Source organism: Anabrus simplex, chromosome 5, assembly GCF_040414725.1.
Source record: "Anabrus simplex isolate iqAnaSimp1 chromosome 5, ASM4041472v1, whole genome shotgun sequence".
Classification (NCBI taxonomy): Eukaryota; Metazoa; Arthropoda; class Insecta; order Orthoptera; family Tettigoniidae; genus Anabrus; species Anabrus simplex.
In genome coordinates this window covers 145,964,010-145,977,898 of record NC_090269.1, presented here as the reverse complement: position 1 = coordinate 145,977,898, position 13,889 = coordinate 145,964,010, and the positions used below count along the sequence as shown (strand labels likewise).

Here is a 13,889-nt window from a genome sequence, read left to right as displayed (position 1 = left end):
TGGAGGTCTGCGCGGAAACTAACCATTTAGAGGTCAATGCTATCCTTCCTATATTAACTTATTTGACATTTGTTGGTCATGCTTCCTATCGTTCGCATTACCTTCCCAATTGACAGTTAGTAAATTCAGATCTCCCGCTACAATCACATTCCTTTCCACATCATTTCCACATAAGTTAGCCGATTTTCTTATCAAACAATTCCAAACGTGCGTCAGTGCTACCCTTTCCTGGTCTGTACAATCCAAAGACACCGGGCGAGTTGGCCGTGCGGTTAGGGGCGCGCGGCTGTGAGTTTGCATCCGGGAGATAGTAGGTTCGAACCCCACTGTCGGCAGCCCTGAAGATGCTTTTCCGTGGTTTCCCATTTTCACACCAGGCAAATGCCGGGGCTTTACCTTAATAAAGGACACGGCCGCTTCCTTCTCACTCCTAGCCCTTTCCTGTCGCATCGTCACCATAAGACGTATCTGTGTCGGTGCGACGTAAAGGAAATAGAAAAAAATTGGCTTCCTGAGTAGAGAGAACCTTAAACCTGTTGCAGTGAGAGGTTTATGAGGGGTTTGCCCTTGTCAAGTGGTTCTCTTTCTGAACCTATGTTCCATCGTTTCACTAATTGCGGGCACGAGTTAGTTAGGTCTAGATCACATTTATGGTTTTCTCGAAGCTCTTTATATCTGGATGCAAGGATATAACAAATTTCCTGTGATTGAGGATGGTGCTTTTAAGAGAAAAGTAAGATTATTTATTCAAATGCAAAAAATATTGCTTTTAAATATTAATTAGAATTTAATTTGGAAATCAATTGTGAAGGGCACTGCGGGCGCCACGTTGGACAGGGCTGGAATAGACAATACGTCGTCTCTTAGCTTCTTTTCGATGTTGTCAAAATTGTATCCATATATTCATCTGTGTACTGTGCTTTCCAACTAACTCTTGGCATCGCTTGCTGACAGTCTTCTGTTTTAGTGACATGCACAGAAACTCTGACGTTTGCTTGTTTCTTTTCGGTGTTCATCAAGGAAATGAGAGACGCTACAACCGCAAATACTAAAAGGTGTGAAGTATTAAATGAAAAAATAAACATGATTAACGAAACTATGTTGCAAAAAATGCAACTACTCTTGGACACACTGGCAGCAACAACAGCATGCACAAAAATAGGAAGGAACAAAAAAAGTGAAGAATCTAAAGAGGATAGACTCTTATGTAATAAGAACGGGAGAACTAGGGAAAGTACGGAATGACTTTGGGAAACAGCTTGACGAAGAAAAGGAAGAAAAAGAAGAAAAGGAAAAGGAAAACAAAATATGTTCAGGCAAGAAGAAAGAAAAACATCATCAGCGAAGAAAAAGGTTACAATTGGGTCGAAAGAAACACCAGACGAAGTAGCCGTGAAACGAGCATAGGAAGGTTAGACAATTCTACAACTCTAGTAAAAGTGAAAGAGTTCTTGCAAAAAATGGAATAGATGGTGAAATAGAAGCCGAAGAACTGAGTCTCATGGGAAGAAACAAAGGATTCAAAGTTGGAATAGACATTAAACATCACAAATTAACAGAAGACCCAACATTCTGGCCGAAACCCCGGCTCCATGGCTAGTGTGCTGGCCTTTGGCCACAGGGGTCCCGTGTTCGATTCCCGGCAGGGTCGGAAATTTTAACCATCATTGGAATTTCCCTGGCACGGGGACTGAGTTTATGTGTTGTCTTCATCATCATTTCATCCTCATCACGACGCGCAGGTCGCCTAAGGGAGTCAAATCGAAAGACCTGCACCTGGCGAGCCGAACCCCTTCTGGGATCTCCCGGCACTAAAAGCCATACGACATTACATTTCTGGCCGAAAGGAGTCGTCGTTAGGCCTTTTCGTTTCTAAAGACAAAGAACAGGCATTCAATTATAAACATATAGGAGGAAGAGGCACACTATTGTGGAACATAGAAGGTTTGAAGAATGCAGTAAACATGATACCAGAAAACACATTTGAAGCATACGACTTAATATCACTCACAGAAACGTTCCTGACAACTCAATGGAGTATAGAAAATTTCTACTCCATTCATATGCCAGTCAAGGATAAAGAGGAAGACCTACAGAAGCCATAACGATGTTGATAAAACCAAAACTGTCCCCTTTTCAGATATTGCTCAACTCAAAAAATATTCTGTTAGTAAAAACCAAATTATGTACAGTTTTGAATGTATATTTCCAACCAGAATACAAAGCAGATGTATACTAGAAGAGATCACTTACGCCCTCAGCTTCACAAAAGAAACAAATACCATGATTACAATGGGAGACTTAAACTGCAGGATAGATACACCAACACAAAAGACGAAGATCGTGATTAGCCGCTTAGAAAAGGAAGGCCTAACGCTGCTGAACGACAGAAAAGAAAAAACTTACCACAGTCCAAATGGAACCAGCACTATTGACAAATAGTGACAAGACCTATCAGGAGATCAGAAGAGACATCCCAGCAAGAAGACATCTACCAGTACATACCATCATAAGTGTGGGAAACACGCTCCAAAGGAAGAAGTGCAAGAAAACAAACACTCTATCGCGAGAAATCGATAAAGGCAAACTAAACATGGAAATGATGTTCCTGGCATCGAGAGAAATCAAGGAAGGAAAATTAAACGAAGAATTAAACATAATCGAAGAACAGTTAATGCATGCAGTAGTAAAGAAAGAAAATTTCAACGAAGGAGGGCAAAACCTTGGTTCAACCAAGAGTGCTACAAGGCAAGAAAAGACGCGTTAAAAGCACTTCATAAAGCAAGAACCTCACAAAACACAAGGCCAGAAGATGCTACAAACAAACACTAAACAAGCATAAAAACAACTAAGGCAGAAGAAGAAAAGAAACTCATCCAACAAGCCGAAAGAAATGGTACAAGGCCTTAATGCCGAAGCAACCCTATTTCCCTAGGGACCTCCCACTCGAAACTTGGGAAGAACACTTCAGGAAAGTCCTTCAGGACAGAGAAACACGTCCAACAAAAGAAGACCAAGAAGAAGTAGAGTCAATGGTTCCATTTTCAATAGATGAAGTACGGAAACAAATCACCGACTCAAAGAATGGTAAAGCATGCGGACCAGATAATATTTTTTACGAGCATCTAAAAGAAACAGCACCTGAACTCACGAAAACATGGACAGAGCTCTTCAATGAATGTCTGCGACAAGGAAAAATCCCGGATAAATGGAGGATGTCTACATTGAAGGTGTTATACAAAGGAAAAGGGGATTCCAGGGACCCGAACTCCTACAGAGGGGCTCTAGAATGCTCTCCATTAAAAATTCTGACAGGCCTCCTGGCCAAAAGAGTTAGCAAAATGACATCTCACGCAATCCCTGAACAATAGTTTGGTTTCACCAAACAGAAATCCACAATCCAAGCAGTAAGTTGCTTGCAGAAAGACATAGAAACAGCGTTGGAACTTCCAAGAGGGAAACTTCATGCAATATTTATAGACTTCACAATAGCCTTTGACTTGTTAAATAGAAAACTTATAATGGAGAAATTAGAAAGAATAGTTGGAAAGAACCAAGTAACAAGATTGATACAAAATATCCTGTCAAACAATCAAATAGTAATAGACAGTAGAGTATCCACAACAGACCCTATGAATCAAACAAATGGACTTCTACAAGGCGATCCCTTGAATCCTCTACTTTTCATAATAGCCACCGCAGAAGTACCTAGAGAAAAAGACACAGAAAATGTGAAAATCTACGCTTACGCAGATGACATGGTCATTGTATCACAAAACTTGGAAAACATACGAACAGCCTTCAGCAAACTTACAACATGGGCAGAAAAGAATGAGCTTACTGTGCTATAAATAGTAGCAAAACGATAAAAATGACATTCAGAAGAGGAGGCAGACTAAGGCTCTATAAGATGGGCATGCTTAGCCGCCATTTTGGTTCATACATGCGCAATGGGCCATGTGATCAAACTCCAGTTTGTCCTACGAGCGGTCACTTGGTCGCATTGAACATACAGTATCGCTTTAATCACCGCGTGCAGGGACAGAATAGTGCTATATTAGTGTGGATATTTATTACATAATGATGGGTTGTTCTGCACCTAATTGTAGTAATGTCTCTACTATGGGATACAGTTTGTTTAGATTCCCTTCTGGTCTTTTTATGCCTCCACTGCCTCTGCTACACCTTCAACTTCAACTGCTGACTTAAACCTGCATCCAGCTCCCACTGACACTACTATACCCCTCAATTCAGTCACAATGATCATTCAATATTCAGTTCTGCCCCAAAAGTCCGGCAACAGGAGTTCAACATCCAAACACCACAGTTACAACATTTGTCAAAACGAACTTCAGGTGACAGAATTAATTTGTTTAACGTTGATGGTATTACAACAAATGCATTATTGAAAACCAAGATCTGTGGTAGGCCTATATGCAGACAGGTTTTAAACTATGAGCTTTCTGACTCAAGCTCTGAAACTTTCGTATTTTTTAAAAATTTGGGTGGTCTAAAGAAACCAAATTATGAAGTTATGAAATTAATTTTTAACTGTGAGGACTTCTATAGGGACTATAAGTATTATATAATGCAAAATGGTGCAAATCTTGTAATGGAGAAAAGTTTGAATGATAAATGTACCAATACATGTTCTCCAATGTGCTGTAATTTAAAAGAAAACATTGTTGGGCCCATCTTCAAAATTCGATCCTATGCTGTTGTGGACTTTAACAAGAATGTACGGAAACGAAGTAAAATGTATGGGTCTGCTTCGGAAAAGAAGAGAAAAATGTAAACAAGGAGTGGAATATTATTGTTTTGTAAATACTGTAAAACAAGGAGACAGTAAATTTGTAAAATATTATTTAAATATAATATTTTTAATGTGCTGCCTGAGCAAGTTAACCAATGTTGCAACCGTTTGAAGTTTAATGAGATGAGTCGTGTTGAGAAATCATGCTACTTCTCCTCAAACCAGAGAAATCTCCTTAAAAAAATAAAGTATTCACCACAGCTCGTGGGTCACTCCCCTTACAAGTCACTGGTAACTGATTATCAGTGCAATACTTCAGGTTGGGAGAGAATATTCAGCTATAGAAGTAGTTAGGCCTACTCTATTCCTATTTTCTTCCTGAATGCAATTTATAATAACATTTGTTTTATGAATGTTCGGTTGAATAAACGAAAATCCTCTGTCCATTACAACTGCATAAGCTGATGAGGTACATAACACTCACCAAAAATTATTTTACACATCGAATGTATTTTTTAAAATACTGGTAAATTAAAAAGGGACTAAATTTTAGAAGAAAAAAATAAACTTAAAGAAATCAGTTACTTGGGTGTGTTCGTATTCGTAAATCACATTTCAGCGTTATGTTTGTTCGAAGAATATTTTCCTTGTTATTTCGACAAGATTGAAAATAGCGCTGAATCAATTTCATGCAAGTATGAAATACCGACTGAGATCATATGGTATAAAAATCTTCTATCACAATTTATATATCTTCGACACTGACCGATTACCACGTCAAATTTCACGATTTAAGAATGATAGTAGCCTATATCAATACCATGGCGTCCATCATTTCATTTGACGGTACCACGGTGCATAGCTTACGACCAACCTATTCTACTTATCAATAATATAATAATAATAATAATAATAATAATAATAATAATAATAATAATAATAATAATAATAATAATTTAAAAAACGATTTATCAGTAAGCTACTTTTTCTAATATTTCTCCAGTGGGAGTACATGCCTAGTTTGTTTGTTTATTAAAAGGCTAATTATCAACGACCTCGCTTTTACAATCACCGTCTCGAGTAAAAATTACACAATAATTGACGAAATATACTAATATTTATGTTGAGTAACCGTTTGAGTAATACTGAGAATGAGTATTTTTACAGTATGTTAATTTAGCATTATTTCCTAGCGTGGAGAACAGTAAAAAAAAAGGGGGGGATATACAAGCCTGGGACGGTCACCTGTCTTACCAACGTAGTGCAGGAATGAACCATAATGGCGGGCAAGCATACCTAGTTTTTAGAGAGCCCTAAGGCAGACTATCAGCAAATGACGTTATCATGCATATGAATATTCCGATGAAGAACGTACCGCATTTCAAATGCTTAGGAATCACACTTCAGACGAGTGGAGATGTCTATGACCTTCACATAAAAGAACGAACCATCGCAGCAAAGACGGCAATTAATAGCATAAAGAACCTAAGACAACTATCCTTGTCCACAGCTACCACACTGTTTCGCTTTAAAATTGCTCCCATCATAACATATGGACTGGAAACCATCTGGACACACACCTAAAGAAGAAAAATTTCGAAGACATAGAAAAAGTCAAAGCCAACTTCCTCAAAAGAGCACTATGTCTGTCAAAGTACACATTATCTCGACTTACATTTATGTACTGGCAAGAGAGCAATTTTTCATCGAAGACCTCCGCCTCGACCTGCTTCTACCAGCTACCAAAGCCTACTTGGATGTACTGCAGGAACTCATTAAGGAGAACCAAGAGATATGGCCAGCGTTTTATTCAACGGATGAATTCCCAGGCCTTTCCTATCCCATCGTCGCCATAAGACATATCTATGTCGGTGCGACGTAAAGCAAATAGCAAAAAAAAAAAAAAAAAAAAAAAAAAAAAAAACGGATGCGATGATGTATAGGCAGTGGGCACAAGCCAGATATGATCTACGTCATGTATCGACAAGGTATGTCGTAATACCAATATAAATGGTCCGTTATTGGACATTATATATTATATATTTCAGATTCCCTATGCGAATCAACATCTATATCACACGGTATGCCGTACACGGTTTCCATCATCGGATATAAAAGTCAAAGTCATCTCCCTACAGGCCATGAAGGCCCTTGGAGGGGTGGAAGGTAAAGGCTTCCACTATCCGTAACCTCGGCACTTGATGGGGTGGAGTGGTTAGCTCTACGCCCGGCCGCCTTTGCCCCCAGGAATTACCCTGGTACTCAATTTTGGTGTAGGCTGAGTGAACCTCAGGGCCATATGCACCTCCGGAAGTGGAAATCTCATTTCTTAAATTTTACGACTTCCTGACGGGGATTCGAACCCACGTCCTTCCGGGCGAGCCGAGCACGCCTTTACCGCCTCGGCCAGGCAGCCCCTCATCATCGGATATGCCTAACAGATAAATTCCATGACCCGGACGATAACTGCAAGTGTAAACTGTGACCGATATCGTCTGATACTGTGCAACAAAAGACAAAACTCTTTGACAAGTTTCTGTAAGAACGAAATGCACATTGTGCGAAATGTATCATATTATTATTATTATTATTATTATTATTATTATTATTATTATTATTATTATTATTATTATTATTATTATATTAAGAGAAGTTATATTACTGAGGTTATATTACCGAAAGTTACAGCAACTTTTTACAATCTTCATCCATTTAATATTAACAGGAGTTGCTATTTTTTTTTTTTTTTGCAAAAATAACATAATTATTAATTAAGGAACGTATTTGTGTTGCTCCAGTTCTATGGAGGAAGAAGGCCAGATTATTGGAGAAACCGTTCCCACACTGTCCATAAGTAAGCAGTATCAAACAGTAATACGTTCAAGTTCTTGTTGAAAAGAACCTAATGTTTTCTTTACTTACCCTCAAGGGGGTAACGTCCTCTCTGCTTCCGGCCACGAGATGAGGTGGGGTCAAGAAGATGCGATAGATGAAGGAGATGGATATAAAAGAGATATGGGTTTACTGTGAGTGATAAAGTCATTGGTCTGTTGACTAAGGAGGAGAGCAAAAATTGGATAATGTTTAGTGGCAAATTGTTGGGGTGTATATAAATACTTGGTTTAGACATAACAGCTTCATTCTATGGAGCACAAAGATGTTTATGAAGCATGCAATAAACCAGAGCACCTATCACTAGAGCGCAGAATATTTAGCGCTGTCACTTATACCATTATGGTATTCATCCATTCATATATACCTAACCTCAGTGTTTATTGGTAACACCTTTCATGATAATTATAAATACGTTCAGCAAGTACCCTTTATTATCAGGGTCATTTTATGTGTCATGTCCTCACAGTTGGACTAGATAACATAAAACATACCGTATATGGTACTTTTTTTAAATAATTTGCATGAGGATAAGTTTATATCAAAAGTTTATTTCTTTGAATGGACTGATATTACTAGTCCACTTTTACCGTGTACAGAAACATCCTAATTTTATGTCGCCATGTATGCTTATGCCGGCCCCGTGGTGTAGGAGTAGCGTGCCTACCTCTTACCCGGAGGCCCCGGGTTCGATTCCCGGTCAGATCAGGGATTATTTACCTGGTTCTGAGGGCTGGTTCGAGGTCCACTCAGCCTACGTGATCAGAATTGAGGAACTATCTGACGGTGAGATAGTGACCCCGGTCTAGAACGCCAAGAGTAACGGCCGAGAGGATTCATTGTGCTGACCACACGACACTTCTTAATCTGCAGACCTTCGGGCTGAGCAGCGGTCGCTTGGTAGGCCAAGACCCTTCAAGGGCTGTAGTGCCATGGGGTTTGTTTGATTTGTTTATGTATGCTTACAGAGAGTTTTATTTGTAGCAACATCTTTTGCAACTTTCCCTGCTTCATTTTCATATGTACAAATAGAAAACACATTGTTACTGGTTTTTCTGTTTTCTTGGGGGAACCTAAAGATATGCATTCACTCCGAACCTAATTTGTTTACTTCCCTAAAAGTAGTACTTTTCACAAGCATTATAAATAATAATAATAATAATAATAATAATAATAATAATAATAATAATAATAATAATAATAATAATCATGTTATTGGCTTCACATCCCACTAACTACTTTTACTGTTTTCAGGCACGCCGAGGTGCCAGAATTTAGTCCTGAGGGAGTTCTTTTATATCCCAGTAAATCTACCAACATGAGGCTGACATATTTGAGCACCTTCAAATACCAACTGCCAAGTTGGGGTCAGAAGGCCAGCACCTCAATTGTCTGAGCCACTCAGACCACAAGCATTATAATCCAGGGTCAATTCACAGAGATCACCCAGTTTATCAAATAATCTCAATTTTCACACAATAAGTATGTATATGTTGTAAGTTTTTGTTTACTACAAATCAAATCATAAGTCTCTCTGATTAAAGTAGCATTGAGCATTCAATAAATAGGATGGGAAAAGAACAACTGTAATTGCAAAGCAGTCTCAATACTCTGTTACTGTCAGTTCACAAATAGCAGAAAGCAGAAGCAGGCACAACATCAAGCGAAGAGTCTCAACTGCTCTACCAACAAGCGAACGAGACTGCTTCATGAAACTGCTTCAAGGAAAAAAAAGCAGTTTAACCCAGCTCTACTCTGAAGTTGAAGAGCGTATTAAGGTCGAAGTGAACAGTTTGAAACTGCAGGTTAAGACTGCTTGGAGGTGAGCTAGGACTAGGGGAGGGTGTTGAGAAGGTAAATGGTGATAAGTCGATTCATATCTTCTATAGTGGGAAGTGAGAATAGAGAGCGGTTTTGGGTAGTGGAGGCAACGTGTTCGGGTCAGTTTTTGGATAATACGGCAACTTACTAGGGGAAGTTTTCTCATACATGTAGTTTTATTTGTCGTTATTTTTTGCAGGTTCCCGGACCAGGTAGAGTCCGGCCTCATGGAGGTAGTCTCGCCACCAGCCTCCTACTATCCAGATATGGAAGAACTGAGGATCACGTTAGGAGACTCACCAGAACGAGTCCGCTGGCGGTCCAAGCAAAACCTTGACTTCGCATTCCTCATGATGTATGCTCAACCGAAAGGCACTTTCTACGTTCAGCTGGAGGATGACATTCTCGCCAAGAAGAATTTTGTATCCACTATGAAGAATTATGCCCTTCAGAAGATCTCCGAAAAAGCTCCGTGGTTTGTTTTGGAGTTCTGCCAGCTGGGATTTATTGGTAAGACATTTTTCCATTCTTTCCTTTTGGTTTGGTTTCTAACTTTTGCCACGTTTTAATCAATCTTCCCTCATTTACACATTTTAAAAAATTTGCCATTCATACTAATTGTCTTTCTCCACACATCAACCATTATTTCTCCTGCTTTCTTCCAACATTTAATTCTGTACTGCTTTGCAAATCTGTCTCCGATAGCCGGAATTACTACGTGAAAAGTAATTAAAAATGAACATGTTAATGTTATGATTGTCAACTCTGTGCATTAATTTTATTCATAAGATACATGCAGAATTCCATCTTGCCCGAATCATATTTCTGCCATGAAAATACCTACAACTAACAGCCCGCCTGGTGGCCATGATGATTAAGGCATCAAGTCTATATGGTCTGACACCTTGGTTAGCTGGTTCAAGTCCCGTTGGTTGAAAAAATATTCAACATCAGAATTTTGGTCAACTGGGCAGGAGAGGTGGTGATATACAATTGCTCATCACTAGATTGCATGCCAAAAGCCTGGATTCAATTCCAACCCTCTCCGCAGTGTTCATATAGAGTGAGGGCATATGACGCTGTTGATGGTGATTCGTTCATTGGATGGGGACGTTAAGCCTTGAGCAGACCCTTTGGTGCTATTTGACAGGAATGTTACTGTAATCCAAGGAAATCGTAAGATTTAAAGTGGTGGAGATGTGAAACTGCCCATAACGTACAAGTTGGAATTTGTTATAAATACATATTCTGTTTCACCCCTGTATCGGGTGTCACCTGCCCAAGGAATATACATACCTGCCAACTTTCCCGATTTAGGCGGGAGACTCCTGATTTGGATATTTTTTCCCGCCTCCTGATGATTCTATTATTTGTCCTGATTTTAGCTTTTTATTTGTGAACTTCAAACATTTGTTTTCTGATCCCGCCATTTCAGCTTTATACGCCAGTGGCTGGAAGTTCTTCTCTCATTGGCCGCTTTCAAATGAAATATTGACATTTATTACAGTAATACGAGAAATGCGTGCGAATGTGCGATAATTATTGAAACCTTATATTATTATTATTATTATTATTATTATTATTATTATTATTATTATTATTATTATTATTATTATTGAATTTCCCATTACAAACCCTATTTTACAAGTAGTATATTAGGGCTATAGATAGTGAGACTAAGTTAATACATGACAATTGAATTAAAATAGAGATGACTTATAAATGAGAAGGCAAAATTTAACAAACACTTTATAACAGCATCTTCTCTGAAATACCATAGTGAGAGGTGCTTGGTATTCTATATTAACATATGTTTATATCTACTCCTGTTAAAAATCGGACACTCAAATAAAAGATGAGGAACAGTTTGTTGCATTTCACAGGTACAGCTGTAGAGTTTCTGAATACTGATTCCAAACCTCTCAAAGTATGATCCAAACTTTCCATGTCCTGTCAAAAACTGAGTTATAATATGTTGATGTTGCAAACACCTACTTTGTAGTCTGTCTTGAATATTTGGAAAGAACAACTCCCTTGTTAGCCGGCCATTAGTGCTGGTGATCCATTGGTTGTTCCACATATCTTCAGTTCCTTTTGTACATGAGACATAGGGAACTTTTCATATATAAACAAGGCGTCAGAAGAAGTAGTAGCTGCTTTGTCAAATTCATCAGCTCTCTCATTTCCTTTTACTCCGTCATGACCTTGGACCCATTTCATGCAGATATGGTTACTGTAGCCTAATATGTGTGATCTTATATTAACAGCTACTGGATGAAAGTTATATTTTTCTTGGATTGCTCTCAAAGCTGCCTGAGAGTCACTCAATATTTGCTTTCGCAGCACAACTGTGATTTTTAATCCACATAACTGCCTGTTTTATAGCGCACAATTCGGCTTGAAAGACTGAACATGAGGGAGATAGTCTAAATTTTTCAGCATGCAAAACGTACATCGATTGTCAACCTCTCGTTCTCACATGCTATGTTCATGTTCACATCAGTCTAGTCGATTCTAGAGACTAGTCGCTAGATTTGGAGTCTGTTTTAGAAATTTAGTAACAGAATTTCAATCTAGAGATTTTAGGAGCCATTTGGAGACAATTCTGGCAAATTTTAATTTATTACTTGATAAAAATAGCATTGCACTTCGCATAATCGCACGGGCACGTGATGCAATATATTAATCTACGCATTTGCTAAGTAATGGCATCTAAGTGCATGACTGATTCACACGTGTGGAACATGAGTTCATACTATTTTCAGAAGGCTTATCACAGACCGATCATCTCACTCACATACTTCCTGTGAGGGAAAAGAGATGTGTAATTTTTAGCCTTGTAGCCTCATATAGCAAGAGCCAGGTTTTGAGACAATAAGTGTTATAATAGGCTATACACCATTGTACTCCTGTATTGTGCAGGATATGTAGAACAAGCAGTTTTGAACAATTGTATCTCCTGATTTTTCCTGATTTTCATATCAAAATATCCTGATTTTTGGTTTTGTAAAGTTGGCAGGTATGAATATATGAATTTACCACGTTATTACATCATTTAGGTTATTTCTTATGCTACAGTCGTGTAGTGGAGAGTTTTTGTTATTGGTGTCTTGTCACAAGCAGTCTGTTGAAATGTTGGGCTGAGGCAGCAAGCAAATGTGTAAGGATGAGATTAGCGATTTTCCAAATGAATTGAGTGATAGCGAGGAGTCTCAAGTTAGTGCCTCTAAAATGATACCATATCATTATCATCTGTAAAACTTGTTCTTTGAATCACAGTCTGAAGTTTTTAAAATTGATTCTTGTGTGCCAAATACTCACATTTGAGAATTTATCATTTTCTTATTGTGTATGTATGATGGAAAGTTACTATTCTGGAGCTGGCGTGGAACGAGGTGTGACATTGCTTGAAGATCAAAGGGTTAGTTGCACGACTCTCTTAAAAGAGTGCGGAATTTCTCTGAAGCAGCTGTTCTTGAGAATGAAGCGAAATGATCATGTTTAAAAATGGAAGTGAAAAAGTGCACAAAAATTCTAAATTCTATATTTTCAAACATAAGAACTTGAATTTTTTTTAAATGTAGGTAAATGAACATGTTAACTTCATGATGATTCATCCTCCAGAAGGAAATCTCCCCGTAAAAAGAACCTCCTGTTTCTACTTTAAATCTTGTTGATACTGTGTTCCTGAAATATTGCATGGAATGCTCAACAATTTGGACCAAATTTCCAGAAAATCACTAAAATATTTTCTGAAATGTTTTTTAGCTATAGTATGAAATCTCACCTTAAAAATGTTTCAAAAATGTGTCACTTGAGCAGATATCACACATCTCTGGCTGCTGTCATACATCTCTGCTAGATTCTACTCAATGGACCTCGGCTCAGACTCACATTGTACTTTCAGTGCCATGGTGTAACGGTAGGTGCAAAGGAAATGAAGACAAAGTAATTATTGGTGGAGCTCAGCATCCTGATGTTATTTACGTGTTCAAAATCTTGAAATTTACAGCCTCTTCCCACAATTCCCCAAGCGTATGAGACTAACCTCTACTGCTAAATGTTCATTTTCCTCTTTCCACACTACATCTACCATGGATCAATAGTGAACAGGCAAGATTTTGATGAGGTAATAAATGCGTTTATCACAAGAAATGAATTTTGTGGACTAATTTAAGAAGGCTGTTTCTTTTTCAACCTCCGATAATGCATGTAAGTAAACAAGAGATAGCCAGGAGCCAGGTCTGTATGCTGTGTGATAGCACAACCTCTGCCACTGTCGGCTCCAATGTGCCAGTCGTAGCGAAGCTATTGGCAATTGTACGTGGCTGCTAAAATCGATACTCCCATCAAGTGTGAGTTGCGAAGTATGATCCGTTTTTTGCAAGCAGAAGGATGTAGCGTTGCTGAAATCCATCACAGA

The 13,889-nt window shown here is 38.5% G+C and overlaps 1 protein-coding gene across 7 annotated transcripts in view; it reads left to right on the top strand.

The window, feature by feature from the left end:
• Mgat4a (alpha-1,3-mannosyl-glycoprotein 4-beta-N-acetylglucosaminyltransferase a) overlaps positions 1–13,889 on the top strand; it is a 978,023-nt gene that overhangs the window by 880,062 nt on the left and 84,072 nt on the right. For all 7 annotated transcript variants that reach the window (XM_067147150.2, XM_067147146.2, XM_067147149.2 and 4 more), the window contains one exon: positions 9,666–9,976. In XM_067147150.2, coding sequence (XP_067003251.1) covers positions 9,666–9,976 — 311 coding nt within the window. The remainder of the gene's footprint in view (positions 1–9,665; positions 9,977–13,889) is intronic.